Raw genomic sequence first — 22,961 nt, 5'->3', positions numbered from 1 at the left:
ATAATATGTGATGGGAACTGAATATGTATGTTAAAAGAGATGGCAAACCATATCAGCTGGTTGCTTTTTCTTCTCAATTTTTCTGTAAATGCTTTATATAATAACTAGTAAAAAAGCCCATTGTACCCTAAATACAATGGGCGCTAGGAGGCAGTGGGAGAGTAAAAGATGTCTTACCCGGCGCTGGGTTTTCTGACTGGCGGCCATTTTTTGCGGCGGCTTGATGGCGGCGGCGGCGGCGGAGGCGGCTTAACGGCGGAGGCGAGGGCTTGATCGGCGGCGGCAGAGGCTTGAGGGCAGAGGCGGTTTTACAGCGAAGGCTTGAGCGGCGGCTTGACGCGGGGAGAGGTGCTTTGCGCCTCTCGCCGCGTCAAGCCGCCGGCAAGGAAGCAACTGCGATCCGCGCTTCGCGCAGCTCGCACTTGCTTCCTTAAGCGGCGGCTTGACGCAGCGAGAGGCACTTCGCGCCTCTCGCCGCGCCAAGCCGCCGGGCAGGGAGCCCCCGGCAGCCGCGCTTCGCGCGACTGCCGGGGGTTCCCTGGGCAGCGGGCTGACGCGTCGGAGGCGGTTTGCGCCTCCGTCGCATCAGCCCGCCAGCAAGGAAGCAACTGCGAGCCGCGCTTTGCGCGGCTCGCAGTTGCCTTCTTGAGTGGCGGCTTGACGCGGCGAGAGGCGCGAAGCGCCTCTCGCCGCGCCAAGCCGCCAGACAGGGAGCCCCCGGCAGCCGCGCTTCGCGCGACTGCCGGGGGCTCCCTGGCCAGCGGGCTGACGTGTCGGAGGCGCTTCGCGTCAGGCCGCCGGCAAGGAAGCAACTGTTGCTTCCTTGTGAGTGGGGTGGGAATCGACCGAGCCAATCGGCAGGCGCTTCGCGCCTGCCGATTGGCTCGGCCGATGGTCCGTCAAGAGGAAGGGGCCAATCGGCACCCTTCCTCATCCCGGACCGAGCCCGCCCTAACTCCTCCTACACAGCCCTTACGGCTTTATTTAGTCCGTGGCGCCCGTGGCGCCACGGGCGGTGTAAAGATAAACAAAATTATGATAAAAAAATTATTATGTAGTTCTGACTGCAGCCACTATGGGCATAGGGAAGGCAGAGTACAGCAAAGCATAATTTTGTTTAAGCAAACTGTTTGCTGATCAGATCTTGCTAAAGTCAACCAAACCTGCACTGGAGCAAGACAATCCCAGCCAGGAAAGGGCGCAGCCTCCAAAAAAGGTCTATGATTTCCTTTTTCCTTTAGTACCACCCAACTCCTGCACAGCTAGATATTGCCAAGGGACAACCTTGTTAATACATGGTAGCAAAAAACATCCCAAAACAAAAATCTTTACTTTTCCCACATTTCTTTAACTCTTCCATATCTCCTTCATTTTCCTCTCTTCTGTTCATTATCAGCAATTCACCTGTCCCCCCCTCAAATTTTTCTTCCCTTCTCATTTATTTTTCAGTCTTAATGCCCCCTCACCCATCCTGGTTGCCAACTTGGAAAGTAGAATGGCAGCACACCTCTGTTAATGCTACAGACAGAAAAGAGGGATTGATGTTTCCCCATAATCTATCATAGTAGTAAGCAGTGCTTCTCCATCTTCCACCCTTAACATGTATGTTAATCTGCCTCAATGGTAACAAATGAAGAAATTAATTAATTAACTTTATATCCCACCTTTATCTCCAAAGGTGACCCAAAATAACTTTCATCATTCTCCTCTTCTCTGTTTTATCCTCACAATAACCCTGTGAGAAAGCTTATACTGACAGGGAGTCACTGGCCCAAGATCACCTAGCAAGCTTCCATGGCAAGAGTGGGGATTTGAACCTGGTTTTCCAGATCCTAGTCCAACATTCCAATCACTACACAACCTAAGTTTCCATTGCAAATAGCTCAAGAGATAACCTGGGCCAAGATATTCCAATTCCTTTTGGTTTTGGCCCTATAATTCCTGTGATCACCCTGAAGCTGATGGCCCAATTTTGACTCACCTGATGAGCTTTGCGTGACACAAATGGACAGACAGGTGGACATGTGGATCCTTTTGTTATTATAGATGTATGCTAACAGCCAGCCAAGTTGTTTTGTTATGATATTTAGTTTGGATCAGGGTCATATGGTGGTGGTGGGGAAGCAGATGGAATTTTTGTCTGGGAGTCTATGGTGGTTCTCAACAGCCCTGCATGCTGGCAAAACTTGTAGCTTAAAAAAAGACCTAGCCGTTGAAAAAAGCCAACTACTACAATTTCAGCAAGCACATAAAGCAGGGCAGAACACTTACTACTATTGAATTAACACTGCAGTAGGAATCTTCCGATAACAGCAAAAAGCAGCAAGGTGACCAAATGATCTTCTACATAAAAGTGTTTTGGTCTGATAAAAAAATACCATCAGTGATAGACCTTTGCATCACTTCTTAGCATAACAATTACTTCTGCAGCCTGTATGACAATCCAAAAATTAAATCTAGTTTACTTTACCCCTTGGAATCATTATCTACAGGAAATACCTGAAATGACTATACAAATAATTATTGGTTCCATCCCCAGAACATGACAGTTGCTGACATTCATTTAATAACAATATCAGTTGCATTCCCACACTTGGGCTACAGATGTTTGTTGACCTTTATGAAAAGGGGGAGGCTGGACTGTGTACTTTCTTCAGGAAATACGCAAGAATGTTAAGCCAAAGTGTTAAGCCAAGTTTTGTCTCAGATACAGCATTTTGAATGTAACACTATAGAGTTGCCATAATTACGTCTTCAGTGTATGTCTCTTCCATGCTTTAGTATGTCAGTGGTTTGCAAACCATGTGCCATGAAAGCTATTATTATTATTATTATTATTATTATTATTATATTTATATTTATATTTATATTTATATTTATACCCCGCCTCCCCCCGAAGGCTCGAGGCGGCTGAAGTTCCTTAGAAGCTTGTCATGATTTCATCCATGAGAATATCAGCAATAGTGAACAAGCCTGTGAAAGAAACTTTGTTCTGCACTACTGATTATCCTGTGCACTGTTCAGCATAAAATGATGGGTAACTAACTCAGGAAATGATGACCTGCACACTTAGAACATTCCCACATTCAACTAAGCCATGGAATTAAGAAACATCATTGCCTCTAGCACATGGTTTGCTTGCTAGGGTGAAGAGGTTAGACAAGGAGCTTATTTAGCACAATTATTGGTGCAAGATAAAACAAGTATGTTTCATCAAATCATGGTAAACACTGGGTTGGTGCCACTGGATGTCAATTCGAAAGATGTACTAATATGAAATAATCAGACCGTAGTCCAACTTGGAAGTCTGTAGTCCAAAAACAGATTGTTCCCCAAGCTCCTGAGATGGACCAAGTCATCCTGATGAGGCTTTAAACCTGAAGATCACCATGGTTTTGGTTACTAAGTGAACATCCACTTTTGTCTTTTGATGGGAAATTAGCTAGTAGAATTTGCAATATTTAATTCATTTCAATCAGCTCGAACCACCCATCAAGCCATTTTTTCCCCTGTAAGTAGTAATACTTGGGGAAGTGCTTTGGAACATGGGCAGAATGCAATGTGGTGTATGTTGCTGCTACAGTCAAAAGGTGGAAGGAAACCAAGGGGCTTTCAGGAAGCCCTACTTTTCCTCCAAATTAAACAAGCCTTGCCGTTATGACAGTGAAGGGGAAGGTGCAAGTAGGTAAGGACTACAGGAAGGGAAGATGGAAGTAGGAAGTGAAGGCTGGGCACTGAATATAGAGAAAAATCTAACTCTCCTAACATCAAGGCATTGTAGTTTAATACAGCGCAAAACTATGCAATTAGAATCAATCCTTGGTCTGACCGGGTCTTACAGCAGGCTAGAATCTCCCGAACACCCATTTGGTTTGGGAACGGCTTGATCTACGCCCTACGGGATAAGGACTAAGAATTTGCAAGGCAATGGTCTCTTGCCAAGCGTTATCTACAAGGCAGAGCTGCTAGAATAAACAGACTCTCAGACAAGCAAAGCCCAATATCCCCCAGCAAGCTTCCGAGCTCAGTTTTTTGCCAGTACAAGTCAATTAGACTTCGTTTCCCATTGTTGCCAAGTGGTCCTTTTTCCTTAAAAACAGTTCAGCGAAAGCAAAGCAGCCCCACCCCACTCAAAGGTCAATTTCGGTTTCCCGGCAACGACGAAGGTGCGCGAGAAGGGGCGGGGGGAAGACGTAGAGGCCACGCGACGGGAACTGAGCTGGTCCAGATGTCGAACGTTCGCGGCGCTCGGCCGTCTGCGAGGGAGAGGCCCGGAGAAGGCCGAGAGGGCGGCCTGGGAACCCCCCGGGAGGAAAGGAAGGGCTGCGGCTCGGAGCAGGATGCCGGGGCGTTGGGGTGAGGCCGCTGGCGGAGCTTCCTCCGGACGTCTCCCTTGGGCAGCCGTCGCCCCCCCCCCGCTTCCCAGGGACCTAGCAAGAGCCGCCCTGCCCCCCTCTGAAACCAGCGAAGTGGGGCTCACGGACGCCTCCACTCCACCCCCCCCCCCTGCTCTGTCCTGGCTGAGGGCGGTGGGGTGGGGAGGGTGCCGCTCAGGGGAAGCGCGCGGGGTGGGGGGGCGTGGCATCCTCTCCGGTTGGCGGCAGAGACCCGAAGCCGCCGAGGGGAGGGGGGGGGACCTTTGCATGTCGCGCGTGGCTCTGGCCTTCTGGAGCAGCCGGCAGGCTCAAGGCTCCACATCCCTCGTATTGGAGCTTCCAGTTTTATGCGTTCCTGTCTGTGTGTCTTCTATTCGAGGGGGGCAGCTACGGCCACTTCGGGACCCAGGCTTCCTGGTTTGGTGTTAAACCAAGTGGTTTGGTTCCCCCCCCCCCCCTTTCTCCCAGGCAGTAACAAAATGAGTCTTAACAAGTTCAAACGTCCTCTAAGCCCTTGCTCCAAAATGGGCTCATAGCACGTATGTCCCATACTTCTGCAGTTAGGGGTGTGGTGTTATTTTGTTTTTAATCCCTTCCTGTTTCCAGGGAGAACTAAAACCTTCATTCCAGAGGAATAGATGTCATGCAGTGTCATCCAACCCAGTTGTTTTCAGTAGATGGGTATAACTGCTTAGGATGGCAGTTTGTTTTGGTAAAAAATAAATAGTATTGCAGTAAGTTACAGAGAAGTCACAGATGTAGCTGATGTTCCTCACATAGAATTGAGGATTTGAATGTGATCACAAGATTATTTCACACAGATTAGTAGCTTCAGCTAAGAAGATAAGGTATGGTTTTTATCAGCTAAAGATTTTTGCCTCATGTAATAAGCTTTACACCTAGGGCTCAGTTACCGATGAATCGGTTCCAGATAATTCTTCAACTGTTGGCAAGCATAAATAGCAATCAAGATAAGATTTTTGCTTGTTAAATCTAGGTTCAACATGTGCTGTCAAAGTAAGTTTACAAAATTATACAGTGAGTGCTCATAATAAGCACTGGTAGTATAAATGGCCTTGTACTGCAATTGTGAAATATAGGGAGTGCACTGTTTTAAATAATGAAAACTCAAGAGTCTGGCTTAAGTTACAGTGCAAATTACAGTGTATTCTGCACCACTCATATCATTAAGAGGCATTTTCCGTGTTTTTAAGTTCGTAGTGGTGCGCTTCCACTCTCATCATACCTCCATCAGTCTTTCCTGTGTACTGTTATTTTCTGAATGGCTTAACTTGAATGATCGTGAAAATTCCCTTTCTGTTAGGTGCTGGATTTCAGCCTACATGAGTTTTAAAAGAGAGATTGCAATGAATTATAGTAATTGATGTTGTATGTTGCAATTTTTATGTACGTAATAATTGAGATGAAGGTTTTGTGGGTGTTTTTTAAAGCCCTACATATTTTATTGGGTTATTAACTACATTTGCCTGGTAGTTAAGATTGCAGTTACTTGATGTACCTGTAGAATCAACTGTAATTTGAAGCAGGGCATCCCCAGATGTTAGTGTTTAGCTAGCTAGCAATTTAAAGAACGTTAGGAGATAAGTGCTCTAATTACTTTGTACTAACTTTTAAAAATGTATTTATTAGAAACTTCCCAACTGAATGAAGCTGCCTTCCTTCCTTCCTGAATGCTGAGCTGAAGAATTTTATCATGGGCCAGCAGCTCTCAAGCCAGACACACACAGTTATTAATAAGTTACCAGAAAAAGTAGTCAAACATGTATCTCTTGTTCGAGAAAGTGGCTTCCTGACATATGAGGAGTTTTTGGGCAGAGTTGCTGAACTTAATGATGTGTAAGATTTTTGTGATTCTTTGATACATAAAGTGACTTGATGTTTAATAATGCATATATGCCTAGCAGATTGTCAAGTAGAGAGATGTGCTGCTGACGACTTCTGTTTGTTTAACCTGTGTAGCCCTTTTGGTGTAGTGGTTAGGAGCACTAGCTTCTAATCTGGTGAACTGGGTTTGATTCCCTGCTCCTCCCCACGTGGCCAGCTGGATGACCTTGGGCTGTTCACAGTCCTGATTGTGCTGTTCTTACAGAGCAGTCCTGTCAGAGCTCTTTCAGTCCCACCTGCCTCACAGGATGTCTGTTGTAGGGAGAGGAAGGGAAGGTGATTGCAAGTCACTTTGAGACTCCTTCAGGTAGTGAAAAGTGGGGTATAAAAACCAACTCTTCTTGTTGAAAGATTAAGCACTCTTATAGCAGCACTGTGGGATCTATGCTAAATATTAAACCCTGTGCTTGATACAAACCCCTGTCAACTCATTCATTCCACACACCTAAAGTATATCCAGCCATTAATATTCAACTAGCAAATGTGCATATTTATGCTATTTTGAAATGTTAATGTTTATAAAATTCCATCAGGGTATCTGCAGTAGTTGTGGAAATGAGATTGATCAGATTCTAATGGCAAATAAATTGTATACTCCAAAAAGCTCAACATAAATATGTCAGACAGAATGTGAGATAACTTAGATAGCTAAACAGAAGGTAAGATAAATGATTATACCAATTTGTAAGCCAAATTGATTTGTGTTTTGTACATTCACTATGCTGTGTTGTGTAATAGTAAATGACTATTATATTATTTCAGAACTGCTAAGTTAGCTTCCGGTCAGGACAAGCATCTGTTATTTGAGGTGCAGCCAGGATCTGACTCTTCTGCACTCTGGAAGGTAGCTGTTCGAGTGGTGTGTACGAAGGTAAGTTTATCAAAGCCATTTACGTTTATTTATTTAAGACATTTATTAGCTACCTTTCTACTTTATAGGAGCTCAAGGTAGCTTACAAATAAACTTCAAAAAATCCAATTAAGAACTACCTAAAATTAATAATTTAAAATTGCTGGTTAAGGTTTGATTCTATTGCTTGACAAAATTATGTTAAAATTCCATAGAATCATAGAGTTGGAAGGGACCTCATGGGTCATCTAGTCCAACCCCTTGCACTATGCAGGGCACTCACATCCCAGTCGCTCATCCACTGTAACCTGCCACCCCCTGGAATCTTCACAGAACCAGCCTGTCCGTCAGACGCTATCCAGCCTCTGTTTAAAGATTTCCAAAGATGGAAAACCCACCACCTCCCGAGAAAGCCTGTTCCGCTGAGAAACCACTCTATCAGGAACTTCTTCTGGATGTTTATACAGAATTTCTTTTGCATTAATTTAATCCCATTGGTCATAATAATAGCAATAATACTGTACTTATAGTATAGTATTACTATAATATAGTATAGTAATACTATTAATATAGTATAGTAATACTATACTAATAATAGTAATATTATTATAATAGTGTGTATACACACACACACTAGCTTCAAAGCCTGTTCCCCTCCCCTGGCCAAGTAGCTTAAGGTGGCTTTGGGCCGCAGCTCGCATCCAGATCAAGTGGGGCAGGTGGGGGCTGGCCCAGGACAGAGATCCTGAGTAGGCAGCAGGCCCTCTTTAGCAGGCCCTCTACCAGTATCCTGTGCCCAAGGCTCTCTCCCCTTACCTGCTGCTGGCTCCAGGCACTGAGGTGCGTCTGGGAGCAAAGAGGATAGGAACAGAGGGCGGGACTTGCAGGGGCAGGGCCAATCAGGGTGCAGCCAGCAAATTGGCCCTATTACAACTTGGACAGTTCCACCCCCCAGGCTGTTTCACAAATATATAAAGGAACCATGGATGGATAAGGTGTGTGTGTGAGTGAGTGAAAGTACTGTCTTGATCTTTTTGTAATTGTTTGCAGATGTTGTCATGCTTGCTTTGTGTGTCAGTATTTTAGAATTGTTAGTTCATGTCTTCTTTATGTAGATTTATGTATGAAACAATTTTAAAAATTGCTACAAATTTTGTATACGTTAGATAAACAAGACAAGTGGCATTGTTGAAGCATCAAGAATCATGAATCTATATCAGTTCATTCAGCTTTATAAAGATATCACAAGCCAAGCATCGGGTATTCTTTCTCAGACCACTGACACAGAAGGAGCTGCAGAGGTTTTGTCGTCTGTTTCATCTTGTCAGGCCAGCATTTGGATGGGAAGGTTAGTACAATGAGGGAGGAAATTCTGTTCGCTTTAGCTTTGTATATTTATTGAAATGTCATGTGCATAAGCATATTTTGGGTATTCCGCAATTTTCTTGATTGCAAAATTTATAATCCTTTAGAATTGTGAAGGGTCTCAGCCATTTTCCTCTAGACATGACCTGTTCCATCTGTTCTTCAATGCAAAGATACACATATATTGGAAATCTGATGTAGTGAATTCATAAGCTAATGAAGGAGAAATGCATTCATAAGGAATAAGGCAACTGTAGAACTTGTATACCCTTACATAATATCCAGGTAACTACTTCCTGGATGACATGTGTGAAGGATCTGCATCTTCCTAACAATGCATTGTTGTATCTCTTAGAGGTACACTGGTGGCTTGAGAAGCAGGAGATCCCCATGGGTGATCAAATCACGATGGAATCAAATAATTTCTCCACAGTGTATGACAACTGTACACTGTCATGGTAAGGGGGGTTGACTTCTGCATCTGTTGCCTTTGTTTTAAGTTAACACCAATCTTCATTGTACAAATTAAGAGAGATATTTCAGCTTCAACTGTATATTAAACAAGCCACTGTGAAACACAGATAGGGAAGTGGAAAATGAAGGCACCAGTTGCTGAAAACTGACTCTTCTCCCCCACCCCAAGCTAAGTTAGTATTTTGCTCTGCACTGCATGGTCATGCCTTCCTGAATCTTGGGTTCATTTACAGATTGTGGAAAGCATAGACCATATAACACTGAAAACATCAAACTCTTTAGTCGTGTATTATTGTATGCATTATATCGGATTAACTCTGGATACATTATTCACATTTAAACCATGGACATGTCCTTGGAAATGCTGTATTTGTCTACAGTGTATCCAGGAATTCTCATTCTCTACCATTATAGATTTCCAGTGTTACTATCTTCATATTGTGCACTTTGAGTGAATAAAACCTTGTCTTAAGCATTTCATTTATTCCCAAACAAAATATTTTATAGGAATGTTCTCCCTATGTCCCTGTGATTCCAGTATTTGTTCTGGAAAAAAATTAATAAGAATGGAGTGGGGCTGATAGCCAATTTACTTCCCTGGTTCCAGCTTGGTGGAATGAGCTGCCAGCAGCTTGTGTTGTTAGACCTCACAGCAGCATTTGACCTAGCAGATCAGTCTTTCTCAACCAGGGTTTCGTGAAACCCTAGTTTCTTGACAGCCTTGGAAGGGTTTCCCACATGGGTGAGAGTTAATTTTTAATATATTTTTAAAATTTGTTAAACATGTGTCAATGATACGACCATATGTGGTCATGATTACCCACCCACCCCTCCCAAAATTGCCAGTGATGCGCCTGGATGGGATGAGAAAGGGGCCCTTGGTGGGCATGTACACAGCTATGCTTCCCAACAATATTCTGTACAATTGCACCACTTTGGCGGTTTACAGGGACCCTGTGGAGAGCCCACATTCGAACTGTTCTCCAGCAGCTGCTGGTTGCTTCTCAGATTAGGTTCAAGGTCTTGGTTTTAACTTTCAAGGCCTTAGGCAGACTGGGTCCAGGCTTTGGGAGTAGTGTTGGAGTATGCTTTTAACCAATGTTATTTTAATTGTAAATAGTTTTGTGTATGTGGTTTTAAGCATTGCTAACCAATCCAAGACTATTGCCAGAGAAGGGCCGCCTAAACATCCAGCAAATAAATAAAATTCATTTTCTGCCTCCCCCTAGGTTGTGAGATCTCTATACAGAAATCATAATTAAAGCTTGATCAAATGGGAAAGTTTTCAGTCATGTTCTGTGCACTAAAAGTGGCAGGTAGCAGGAGCAAGTGGGGGTAGGTACAGCAAAAAAGCTGTGTTCATTCGTGAGGCCATTGCATTTTGTTTAACTACGGTTTGTAATCATATCTGAATACATTCATAGGCTTTGTGCATTTTTTATTAATCTTGCTATATGTAGAATGTATTTTGCTTAACATTACTTTATTTAAATGGCTACAGAACTGACCTGTGATATGAAGTTTAACTAGAACATCTTGTCAAATAGCAAAGGAGCATAAGGAGTCAACAAAGTATCCTTAGTTACTAGCTATGGTAGGGGCTTGCTTTTAAAATAAATATGGAGTGTGTTGGTCTAAATGAACTTAAACCAGTTGGAGAAACAGTTGTAACTCTGCCTTTAGTGACTTGGTTCCCCTTTTTACCAGTTATGTTTTGGCATCTGGAAAGTTCTGTTGGAAGGCCATTAAGTGACTCCAATGTAGAAGATTTGTGGAAAAACCTTAACTAGCTCAAACATGATATTCTGTTTTGCAAATAAGGAGCAGACAAGATTGAAATTAAACTGCTCTGTTATAGGTACACATGCCATCGAAAGAGGCTTAAATATTCTTTTGTCTGATTTGCCATAATTGTGAGTAATAGTGTTATCTGCCTTGTAGGGTGAAACAGCTGACTGATGAGGAAGAATGTTGCATCTGCATGGATGGACGTGCTGATCTGATCTTGCCATGTGCTCACAGCTTTTGCCAGAAATGCATTGATAAATGGTAAAGTGCCTGAAACGGACTGTGTGGCTACTTTATATTGTGAAATAATCCTTTTGTGTTTGGTTCAGTTCCCCATAATAAAGGAACTGGTAGAAGTAAAATGGTTCTGCCAACCACTGAAATGAAAATGCACCCTGGCATTGTCAATGGGTAGATATTGGTTGTGGCAGATACATGTGCTGTGGAGTACATTTTGTGGAGGCAGCGAACATCCTGTACGTACATTCTAGCAGTAACTTATGAAAACTTATACTCTGCCACAAATGTTGTTAGTCTTTAAGGTAGTACTGGTCAGCTGGGCAAACATCTTTAAACTGGACTAAATAAAGCAGTAAGGGCTGGTGGGGAGGAATTAGGGCGGGACCTGTCTGGGATAAAAACTCGCGGCTCCTGATTCGCTCCTCAAAGTGGGAATCCGGGGCCAAGTGGCCAATTGGGAGGTGCGCAAAGCGCGCCTCTGTATTGGCCACTTGGCCCGGCTTGAGGACAGGCCGCTGCTAACTCCACACTCCTCCCGACCGCCATCCTTGGCGGATGGCGGCCGGCCAGGAGCCTTGCCCCACGGCGCTGGCCTCCGGGGAATAAACTTCCCCTCGCCATACCGCCTGCCCTGCCCCAGCTACGCGCCTACATACTAAACCCCAGACCTTCCCACCCCCACCCTGAGCGTCTGTTCCTGTCTGCCACAGCCCCCGCCCTTCCCACCTCCCTCCACTACCGACATCCCCAGCCCCCAACAGCCCCGCCCTTCCCACCCCCCCACCCCACTTACCACTCTCCGGTTTGCTGCCTTCCGCGGGTTCCCCGCTGCCACCCCACTTCCTACGCCGTTCGCCACCGCCGCCCACACAACTTTCCAAAATGTGGTGACGTGCTCTCAGAGCCACGCCACCGCCACCGCAGTTCTGCCACCAACCGCGCGGCCCGCAACATGGCCGCTCGCCTCAGGCCCGCCTGCGCAACGACGCGGGCCCGCCTCAGGCCCGCCTGCGCTCCCGCCCGCTGAGGAGCTGCTGTCGCCACAGACACCCGACGGTAGGCCGCTTCCCCGCCATGCAACCCCGGCCCCGCTCACACCTTCTGTGCTCCGTGGGGGGGGGAAGGGGGAGGGAGGCTTCTGCGGCCCTACCGACGCCGCGGCCGCCCTCGCTCACCCGTGCCACGCCGTCCAGCCCTACCCTTAGGGACTCTGCGCGGCCAGGCCGCTGCCAGCTAGCGCCCATTTTATGCTGAGTAAAATGGGCTTTCAATCTAGTTTTACATAATGCAGGCTTCTGGAAATTAAAGTTTAGCATCTTATACCTGCTTTAAATGCCTACAGCTCAGCTGCTTGTCTGTTCAGATGACAAAGATGAACAGTATTGCCAATTACACTAAAAAAAATTGGAATCCAAACAATCTCTGGCCTCTGCACTGATGGAATTCTGTGGTTAGAATGTAGGTATTGTGGGGGTTTGCAAGATGAATGTGATTTGTGTGTATGCCATGGTAGTGCAGCACTGTATTGTGTTAAATTCTCTTTCAAGGATAGTAGTTTAAGCTATAAAAGAGAGAGCCACCAGTATTTTCAGTACTGCTAAAGAACTACAGTGTAAGAAAGATGTTACCCTGGGAAGACTCCATAATGCTCCAATTGTGATTGAAAGTCTAAAAGTGATTATGAGACAAAAAGGCTGAAGGAACTAAAATGGTTCAGGATGAATCAGGGTAGTAGGTTTAAGGTCTGTTTTCAAGACATTGCTTATAAGAACATGTGAGTCATTACAATTAGACTTAAGGATAATGCAGAGGCAGTAGTTCATTGGTTCCAGCCATTCAGCCCATCTTCTGTTACTCTTGTAGTGTATCTTGACAGATAAGGTGGTCTTGATATCTTCAATACAAACAGCAATCTTGATTCTTCACCCTTTTCTGGATTCCTTATACAGGAGCGGTCATCACAGAAATTGCCCTATATGTCGTCTGCAGGTGACAGCAGCAAATGATTCTTGGGTGGTGTCAGAGGCACCGACAGAAGAAGATATTGCTTCCTACATACTCAACATGGTGGATGAGGCAGGCCAACCTCATAGGCCGTGATCCTAACATTTCATCCTAATCGTGAAATGTCCTTAAGCTTTCAGCTTCATTGTTCTTTGTTTGGCCATTGTGTTGATTTAAATAAGCTAAATTCATGTTCTTTAAAAATGAACACGTGTTCATGCAGTCCAGCTTACATGCATTTATACATTTAATGTTCATTTCTCTGTTTCAGAGGATACATTAAGAATTTACTGATGCTTTATGGGACACTGGCATAGCTGGTATTTTTGGCATTGCTCTACTGAGATGGCTTGCACTGAAATTACAAGCCATAGTACCAACTGTAATACTAGTCTAGATAATTACTTGAGGGCCTGTTGTCTAACATCCAAACTAATCCTCCTTTGTGTGGGCCTGCTTGTGTGAATAGGAATGACTAGAATTCCAGTTTGAAACTTTAGTCACGTACATTGCCCCCTAGTGGCAAACTTTCACCACTTCTAGTGTTTACATGTTTAAATCACTTGTTCCTGTGTTCTAACAAAGGGTATTCTGATTATTAGGTTTTCACACTTTTCAAGAAAAATAAATCTTCTAGTCAGTTTTTAATAACTGTATAGACTTGTTTAAAATCCATGACCATGGTCACAGTTTTATACATTTTCATAAATGTGTGTGCTGATCACAGAAAGCCCTACAGCTTTGTTTCCAATTAAACATATCTGGGTTAAAGTATTCTGTGGTATTAGTTACGAGTCTGGTTTCTTTTAGCTGCAGGTACGACGTTAAGAAGGTATTTAAAGCAAATAGATGGTGCTTGATTCCTTTCTGTGGTATGCTTTCCTGTAACAGGAATCTGTTTTTCAAATGAGGGCAGATGTGTGGATACATAAATCTGTAGATTGGGCCCATCTCTAAAGATTTTTATCCAGACTTGGGAGACCCCTGCCCCAAGTTTGCAGAAAAATTAAAAATTGACTGAAAGTGGGTGGGGGTATGTGCTACTTTCCCCCGATGAAGCTGTCAGTGCCTGTGCAAAACCACCTCTCCTCAGTTCCTGGGGAAGCTGTGGGATGGAGGAGGGAGAAGGAGAGAAACCAGGAGCTTTTTGGTTTCAACACTGGCTGCATGCAGAGTGTGTAATTTGTACTGGGGCTACCCTTGCCACCAGTGAACCCTCGAAGCCATGTCAGGCTCAGCTGTTGCAGACTCTGCAAAGTGCATAAGGCATAAGAACTTGGGGAGCCGCTTGAGGCCCAGAGACAATAGCAGGGGAATTAAAAAGGGCGAAGAGACAACTGACTAGGAGCTGAACTGAGCTGGGCTAAGCAGTAGTGGCAGACTTCAGGAGCCATAATGGGTTTGACTGCAGCAGTAGCTCCTGGGAGCTGCACCTGGTTCTGCTACATTAGTTGCAGGCTCCATGAGGCCAATTGACTCAGCCGCAGTGACAGTTCATTCTTTTAATTTGTACTTTAAAAAGTGTGTGCAGTATAGAAATAAACTGACTTTAAATCAACACAAGTTTTGTGGGGCAAGAATCTAGTAACAATTTTTTTCTAGAGGTGGTCACTGTTAACAGTTGTGGATGCCTAATACCTCTGGACCACCATTCTCATGAAAGTCTGGCAGATTGCAACAAGCTGATGCATTCCAGAACACCATCAGAACTCAAGTCAAAATGATTTGCTTGCTGTAACTTGTTTTTAAAGGAAACAGCAACATTAGAGAAGATGGTGAAGTTGCTTATACTTGCCCTGAAGATGTGTCTTGGGGATTAGTATTATTGGCAAGTGCCTCTTAGTACTAGGTATTTCAAGCAAAATAAACCATTCTTGCTTTTTCTTTCCTATTTAAGGAAGATTTTAGATCCAGCTATAAAGGGGTTTCTAACTACAGTCTTATATGTAAGTAATACAAGTAATTAAATTTGCAAATTGTTTTTCATGACAGGTCTTCATGTTAGAAATCCTGTATACGTACTGGATTGACGCAGGGAAGTGAGAAATTTTAAACTATGGCACATGTGTGTATATATGCATATATGCACATGCGTGAGCTGTTGTATACCAGTAAGTTTGTAAATATTTGTAAAGTGAATATGGATGTAAACTTTATATGATGTATAGCTTTTTAAACTAATAAATGCACTTAGTGGTGTAAGTACTGTAATGTGTGCCTTCTAATATATGTTGCAAATTAGAGAGTCACTCCAGTTTGACTCATGTCTCCTCTCTCCCCACAACATATTGGAACTATACCTTCTCTTTTTAGCATTAAAGATGGATCCCTGTGAGGCTGCGAGAGGAAAAGAATACTTCTGAGTATGTGGAACAAAATGGATTTTAACATGTAGGGGTTTGCTTATGGGTTGTGGACACATGGGGCAATTTAGAAGTTGCTCTTGCTAAAAAAGGATGTATATGAAATGCAAGGGACTCTCGTGAATTGTTTAGAACACCATTTCATTGTGTAGAATGACAGTGTCACAATGTTAGAAAACTTGATTAATTAGATCATGATGTTGGGGTTTAGAACTGACTTCTACAAAATTCAGTATCTTGTTTTGTTGCTGTTCAGAGCAGAAGAAATTTGCATTCTAAATATTTATTTTAGCACTAGTGAAATAGTTCAGATTTTATAAAGATGTTAACAGCTACAGGCCTTTCAATGTATATTATGATTATTATGCAATAAACATGGAGTTCTATCCATCCTTGTTGATTCTTGTATCAAGAAACAAGATTAAGCTCTGGCTACAGAAGCTAAAGTGCCTGTACTGGAGGCAGTTCCACTCATTTTAATAGAACCAGTGAGTAGCAAACAAGGCTTGAACTTGCTTCCTGCAATAATATGGATTAAAACTAACCAAGATTTACCCAGGAATTGAATGGGATTACCTGAATCTTTGATGATATAAACCTAAATAAATAGACTTTGGTGCCCAAATACCAGGGAATTCATCTTTAGGATATTTCCCTTTTGTGCTGAGATCCTTTCTATGTATCTCGTTGCTTGGGAAATACATGCTATGAACCTCATTCTCCCTCTTCCTGCTATGGCATGCTTGGCTGTCTTTCTGTATGCTTAGAAATTTCTGTTACTCTGAACTATATTTTCCTTTGGAAACTAAAGGTTATACCATCATTGGAATGGTGTTCTTTTACCTGCCCTTGTTTAAAAGCATTTCAAATTCAGATATGGCTTTCAGTTGCCCACTATGGGTATATACAAAGAAATTCAAGACCATGTATTTCTGAAGACATTTTTAATGTGCTTTATGTAACATTCCTGATTGTATGGTATTGATTTACATGCTATATACTTTCAGTATTTTGTCAGGAAAAATACATGTTCAAATAATCTGTCATTTCTACATAATGAGACAAGCTCTACATTTGCTTTTGAAATAAATTTTAAATCAGGAAAAAGAAGTGTTGGCCTAAGGAATAGCAGAGAGGCAGTGTATATATTTTTTTGTTATTTGCTTCAAAGGTTGGAAATATAATCACATACAAATAAGTGAACTTCTCGTTCCATGTTTGACTACAGCCTCAAATAATCTTGCCAGATAAAAAAATCTTGTTCTTTTCCCCACCAATAAAGCTAGCTTTTAAATGGTTATCCATGGAGAATTCCATGCCTCTGAAGTAGGTACTATCAGTGCCTCTAACATAACTGCAGAAGTCATTCTTTAATACTGCAGTAGAATGGCAGAATAGTAGCATTCCTGGAGACACTGAGCTCAAGCATCATTCATCAAATCAGAAATCAAATTAACACTTTCAAATGTTTAGAATCCTTTGTCATTAGGAGGCATGTTTCTTTGTTCTAAGTGGTAATACAAAAGTAATGAAGCAGGAAGTATAAATATTTAAGAACTATGGAACTGCTGAGGACTTGCTGTTATCAATATATCATATATTCAAAATAAAAACATCTTGTTAAGTTCTGGGGAAGGTACAGTAAACAGGCAGCGATTTCACTAAAGTAATTGATTTACAGTAACAGATTTACCTAATATATTGGATGTGAGCTAATGGCCGTCTACAAAGGGACTCCTAATAAGCTTGCAGAAAAGAAATATCTTGGAATATGAAATCTCTAAAAAGGCCCTTCCTACTGCTTAATCAGCCCTGACTGCTCTTTAGAAGGCCAGATCCTGAAGATGAAACTCAAATACTTTGGCCACCTCATGAGAAGGAAGGACTCCGTGGAGAAGAGCCTAATGCTGGGAGCGATCGAGGGCAAAAGAAGAAGGGGACGACAGAGAATGAGGTGGATGGATGGAGTCACTGAAGCAGTAGGTGCAAACTTAAAAGGACTCCAGGGAATGGTAGAAGACAGGAAGGCCTGGAGGATCATTGTCCATGGGGTCGCGATGGGTCGGACACGACTTCGCACATAACAACAACAACACTGCTTAATGAGAACAGGATATAGTTAATCCTGAGAATTCTAGTCAAGCTGTCATGAGAAATCAAATGATTTAATATTAAAATAGTGATATAATTTCCAGTTAAAAACCATATAACTGGGATAAATTGCACAACTTCTGAACTTCCTTATATGTACTACATCAGGGGTAGTCAACCTGTGGTCCTCCAGATGTCCATGGACTACAATTCATGGGAATTGTAGTCCATGGACATCCGGAGGACCACAGGTTGACTACCCCTATACTACATGACAGAACCAAAATGCAGAGATGAGTTTCTCTGCAATTATATCTAACTAGCAACAAAGCCTGTTGTATCTAACAATACAATGGGTGTTAGGCCCCCCTCCCCCACCCTGGCTTCCCCTCCATACCTCCCAAAAGCCCCACCAAGGCCTCAGGAAGCCTTTTCATGGTGGGGGGAAGCATTGGCAGGGATCCCGTTCCTCCCTGTGTAGCCCTGGCAAGGCTGCAGCCAAAACTGTTTGGAGCAGTGGGAGCACTGGCAGGGGCTCTGCCATTCCTACCCAGTGCCCCTGGCTGTAGTCCATGACCCTCCACTCTCCTTCCCAGCTGCAGCTGCCTGCCTACCTTACTCTGAACTGGCACTTCTTCCATATGGAAGAATTTGGAAGGAGAAGCAGCAAGGGGCAGGACACCCCTCCTGATTGGACGTTTGTTAGACAGCCAATCAGGGATGGAATAGCCAGGACAGCCTCCTATTTGATTAGGTCAGCGGTCCCCAACCCCTGGTCTGGGGACCGGTAATGGTCTGTAGATCAGTCGGTACAGGGCCACAGCTCCTCCTCCTCCCCAGCTGCTGCCTCGGGGGCGGCCCTGCCATTCTGCTGCTGGCTCACCTTTGGTGTTCTCCAGAGATCGCCATGGCCGGGGCTCCCGCTAGGAATGGCATTGCGTAGCTGCTGCTGGTAGTGCCTCCCAGTGGGCGGCGGGAAGTCAGGGGCACTGGCGGGAAAGCAAGTGGAGCAGGGTCTCAGGCGGTGGCAGCAACGTCCCTTGGCAAAAGGCTACCCCTCCCCCCGGGGCCACAAGTAAAATTGTCAAGTGTTGACTGGTCCCTGGTGATAAGAAGGTTGGGGACCACTGGGTTAGGTGATGAGTCCCAGCTCATCCCAGCATCCTCTTACCATTTTATTAAGAGGAACATAACTTCAAGCAAATCCAAATCCAATTCAAACAAAAACAAAAATGACTCAAATTCCTTATAATTATGAATCTTAGCAATAGTGTTAAACTAATTTAATGGACATCAGCAAGTGTCTTCCCTACTCACAATGGAGGGAAGTAGGCAGTGGGGTCCCACAAGAACTGGTATTGGGGCTGGTGTTTTATTCATAAAAGATCTGGAATGGGGAAGGGGTGTGCAGTGTAGTGGTCAAGTATGAAATTACAGGAAATTATTCAGGATAGTGAAAACCAAGGCCAATGCTGAAGAACTCCAGGAAGATCACAAATGGGATGACAATATGGTGAATAAAATTCAGTGCAGATAAGTATTAACGGTGATATACATTAGAACAAAAGAATTGCAACTTCAAATATTTGCTAATAGGGTCTGAACTAAGAGAAAGAGACCTTGGGGTCATGAAAATGTCAACCTAGTGTGCAGCATCAGTGAAAAAGCAACCCCTCTAGTGGGGATTATTAGGAAATGGATGAAAAAATTAAAAAGCCAATACTATGCTCTCCACCCTAAATAGATCTGTGGTACAAAAATTTACTGTGTGCAGTTTTGGTCACCATATAATTACGGCATCACAGAGCTGGCAAAAATTCAAAAGATAGTAACCAAGGTAACTGGCAGGTTGGAGGACCTTAGAAAAGAGACAACTAATGCCAGAAATGCTAAGAGGTTTATGCACAGGCGGAGTGGAAAGAACTTTTTATCCCTGTTCCTCAATACTAGATCTCTGGGCCAATGAAGTTGATGAGCAGTAGATTCAGGAAGGATAATACTTTACTCAAAACTGGTTGGTCACTGTTTGAGACAGGGTGCTGGACTACTGGTCTGACCCAGCCGAGCTCTTATGATCTTAACAAAAGGATGTTATTGCTTGTGCAGAGTGTAATATAGTTAAAATATAAACTGCCTTATGTTTGTTACAGGTTTCCTCAGGTGTTAAAGGAAGCAATCATCATTAGAAATATCTAGGCACTGCAAGGCCATTTTATTCACAATGGCTTGATAATGGGGCATAAAATTCAGTGTTCTGGGGCAGTGCATAGGATTTATTTTATTGGTTTTAAATTGCAGCGGTTAATTATGACCTTAAAGCTGCCTTGGACCACAAGGAAAAGAAGGCTATAAATATTTAATTAAAATAAATAACTCATGATGCAGGACTAGAAACCACTTTTCCTGAGAAACAGTTTGATAGCAAACAAATCTATACATCTCCAACCTCAACAACTGGGATCCTGTTGAGTGGATGCAGTCTGGAACCAAACAGTGGAATATGTGTCATTATACTGCATATTTTACAAAGGCACTCATTCCACTTATCTCATCCCTATTCTATGCAAGTTCCCAGGAAGAGCTGATAAATTCTATACGTATCTCCTCCTTGGAGACTATCTCAATCGAAAGTAGCCAAATTCTGTGCTAAGGCTATGACCAAAAGAAAGCAGATATTCTGCACATTTTAACATTTTGTGTATAATTAATAATTACACCTATAAAGCTATGAATCTTAATCCTTCTATATTTTTATTTTCGTACATAAACCATGCTGGTAAACGATTGTCGGCGAATCCCTTGATTGTAATAAATGTTGATGAAAGTGAAAGTTTTCCAAAATCTATTCCAGAAAAAATGTACTTCCTAATCAGTACAAACTATTTACTATATTGTATATACACTTACTCACTGATAAGGTTCTGAACTTACTGTTCACGTAAAATGTACTTCAGATTAACTATATTTAAGTTTGTTGGTTTGAAAGGTGCCACTAGGCTCAAAATTAGTTCTACATTCACTTCTGTTTTGCTTGTGCAACTACTAAAAATATGAGAAGCCATTCCAAGCAAGGCCAGTTAAGAGCTTCTCACTAGCCTGCCTAGATGGAACCTAAGACCAGTGTAGATTCTGATTTGGAAAAGGTTGGCAGGTTTGAATCTGCACACAGACAGGAGCAGGATAATTTATGAACTGACTACAAGAAACAGTTTAAGGGTCTACAAGGAGGTCCTTATGCTTTGGGGAACTAATGTTTTATTTATTTAAAATATTTATTTATTAGACACCTTTCTTCAGATATGCTCGAGATGATTTACAATATTAATAAACCACATAAAATAGATAACATTAAAAACATAAAACCAAATTTTTCTCTGCTTGATCCCACACCTAGCTCAACTTGTATATTTTAAAACAAACCAATACTCTTGTAACATCACAAGTCTCCAGTACTCTCTCTTCTCAATTGAACTGACCCATAAATACCACTACACAGGAGAAATGTGAAATACCTTCATTTTCAGTGCTGCTTATTCAAAACCAGCTCAAAATATAGTTCTCAAGACTTGTTACAGCATTAAACAATTAGGATAAGGTGCCCCCCACAGCACCACAAATGTGACTCAGCCACCATGAGCACAGGATTGGCTGCCGGTAACCAAAAGACCCTCTTAAAGTATTTAATAAAACTACAAAATTTGCAGGGGAGAAGTTTAAAAATGTAGACAAGTGTGCTGAATAGGTTTTCCTACTATTTTCTTGTTGTAGCTCTTTGGTCATATTCTTTTATTTCTAAAAAAACCCATAATTTATTGTGTACATTGTTTGCTTTATAGTCTAATGGGGAATTAAAGTACCGCAGACATCTGATTGCCTCTAAGACTTGGCATGTGTGCTACCAGAAGCTGCTGTCCCCATATCCTTGTTGTTTCCAAGCAGAATGTTACGTATAGCCCAGATGCAAACACTATAAATATTAGATCCAGAGTGCACTTTTAAGTCCCAGGTGCAGCATAAAGAATATATTTGTGAGTCTACATCAGGATATATAGAGCAGTCCAACCTGCATGCAGTGCTTGCAGAAACTGGATCTGCTGCATCCACTGATACAGCTTGAAAGTTCTGGCCCCCTGCAGCTCTTTCCTGTCAATTCTCAGATTCTCTCTTATGCTCGTACACAGTCATGATACTGGAGCTATGACTAATTTGAGAGTGCAGAAATCTCTTCTGTCTTCATTGCATCAGATAAGAAACTCAGCTCATTGCACAGGGTCTCATACCGGAAAGCCATCCGAATCTGTGCAACATTTGTCTTTCGAATGTCATTGCCTTCAGGGCCTTCATGGCAATAACTGACACCTAAAAATTTCTGTTTTTCCTAAGGATAGAACAGATAAGGAAAGCAAGTGAATATACTTCAGCTGTCGGTCAGGAAGAAGCCTCCTCCTTTGGGGATCAAAATAATATTTTAATGGCAGTCTTTAGCCTTTTCAATGAACTCCAGTTCCAGAATGAATTTTTGTAGATCTCAGATATTGTTTGGCATAAAATCAAAGACAACATTTATGCATGCTTTTGTAATGTCTTCACTTATTTCTAAGCAACCCAAGGATTTATTACATTTTACACACACAGAGTCATCAAATTGTGGCCAACTTATGCTGACCCCGTAAGTTTCCAGGGCGAGAGTTGTTCAGAAGTAGCTTGCCATTGCCTGCCCCTGAGTAACAACTCAGATATTCTTTGGTGGTCTCCCGTCCAAACGAACTAGGCCTGAGCATGTTTAGCTTTTGAGACTGGACAAGATTGGGCTAGCCTGGGCTACCAACACTGCTTTCTATTATATGAATCATTCAGTTTTATCTAAACATGTAAAATTTAACTCTCTGATTCCCGAAAATTATTTAAAAGGATCCCAAGTTCCTGTTGCAGTCACATTCCAGAAGAGAATACAGATAAAGCAGAACAAGTATTCCTTCAGCAAATGACATTTACCTTATCTGACAAACCACTTTGTAGTACACTGTTCCTTGCTATTTCACACAGGTCACAAGTACTCAGTTTCCACACTTGAGCTGCTATGGCATATTCCTCCATAAGGGCTTCCTTCAAATATATTAAAAATAGTATGACCATTTGAAATCTGTACAGTTCTTGAGATGACGTACTAGAATATTCTCAGTTAGTACACAGATTACAAGTACACAAACAAAAAGCAGCAATAACAAAACTATTAAACATTTCTAGTGTAAGCTATTATTGCATTTTATATATTGTTTTAAATAATGTTCTCATAATTGTGACCTTGGAAACCCTATCTGGCTGTGCAGATGCATAAAAAATGTTTTGCATAAAAGTCCATTATAGAAAAACAGCATATCAGTAACGAAACCCAAGCCATATTCTCCCCATCCCATCATTCTAATCCTTACAAGCCAGGATAAAAATATTTTTACCTGGCACATTAAACATAAGACAAATTAAACATAACATAAATGGTACCAG

At 42.6% G+C, this 22,961-nt stretch overlaps 2 protein-coding genes across 5 annotated transcripts in view; one reads left to right on the top strand and one right to left on the bottom strand.

Annotated features, from left to right (window-relative positions):
* The first annotated feature begins 4,182 nt into the window (after positions 1-4,182).
* On the top strand, positions 4,183-15,753 carry RNF141 (ring finger protein 141). Its single transcript, XM_077321796.1, has 6 exons — positions 4,183-4,356; positions 6,027-6,233; positions 7,044-7,152; positions 8,298-8,479; positions 10,912-11,019; positions 12,948-15,753. The coding sequence occupies exons 2-6, from the start codon at positions 6,091-6,093 to the stop codon at positions 13,096-13,098; spliced, it is 693 nt and encodes a 230-aa protein (XP_077177911.1). The 5' UTR covers positions 4,183-4,356; positions 6,027-6,090; the 3' UTR covers positions 13,099-15,753.
* A 541-nt stretch (positions 15,754-16,294) lies between these two features.
* Positions 16,295-22,961, bottom strand: part of AMPD3 (adenosine monophosphate deaminase 3) — a 56,376-nt gene continuing 49,709 nt past the window's right edge. For all 4 annotated transcript variants that reach the window (XM_077321794.1, XM_077321793.1, XM_077321795.1 and 1 more), the window contains 2 exons: positions 22,452-22,562; positions 16,295-21,834 (listed from right to left, as the gene is read on the bottom strand). In XM_077321794.1, the coding sequence (XP_077177909.1) occupies positions 21,658-21,834; positions 22,452-22,562 (288 nt within the window). In that variant the 3' untranslated portion in view covers positions 16,295-21,657. The remainder of the gene's footprint in view (positions 21,835-22,451; positions 22,563-22,961) is intronic.

This window comes from Paroedura picta, chromosome 2, assembly GCF_049243985.1.
Source record: "Paroedura picta isolate Pp20150507F chromosome 2, Ppicta_v3.0, whole genome shotgun sequence".
In the NCBI taxonomy this organism is placed as follows: domain Eukaryota; kingdom Metazoa; phylum Chordata; class Lepidosauria; order Squamata; family Gekkonidae; genus Paroedura; species Paroedura picta.
This window is presented reverse-complemented; position numbering and strand designations above follow the sequence as displayed.

Excerpts from the sequence above, each read along its gene's own strand:
- RNF141 (XM_077321796.1), top strand. The coding sequence starts at position 6,091 with ATGGGCCAGCAGCTCTCAAGCCAGACACACACAGTTATTAATAAGTTA. Across the intron at positions 7,153-8,297 it reads TTCGAGTGGTGTGTACGAAG|ATAAACAAGACAAGTGGCAT; the intron begins GTAAGTTTATCA and ends TGTATACGTTAG. Across the intron at positions 8,480-10,911 it reads GCCAGCATTTGGATGGGAAG|GGTGAAACAGCTGACTGATG; the intron begins GTTAGTACAATG and ends TCTGCCTTGTAG.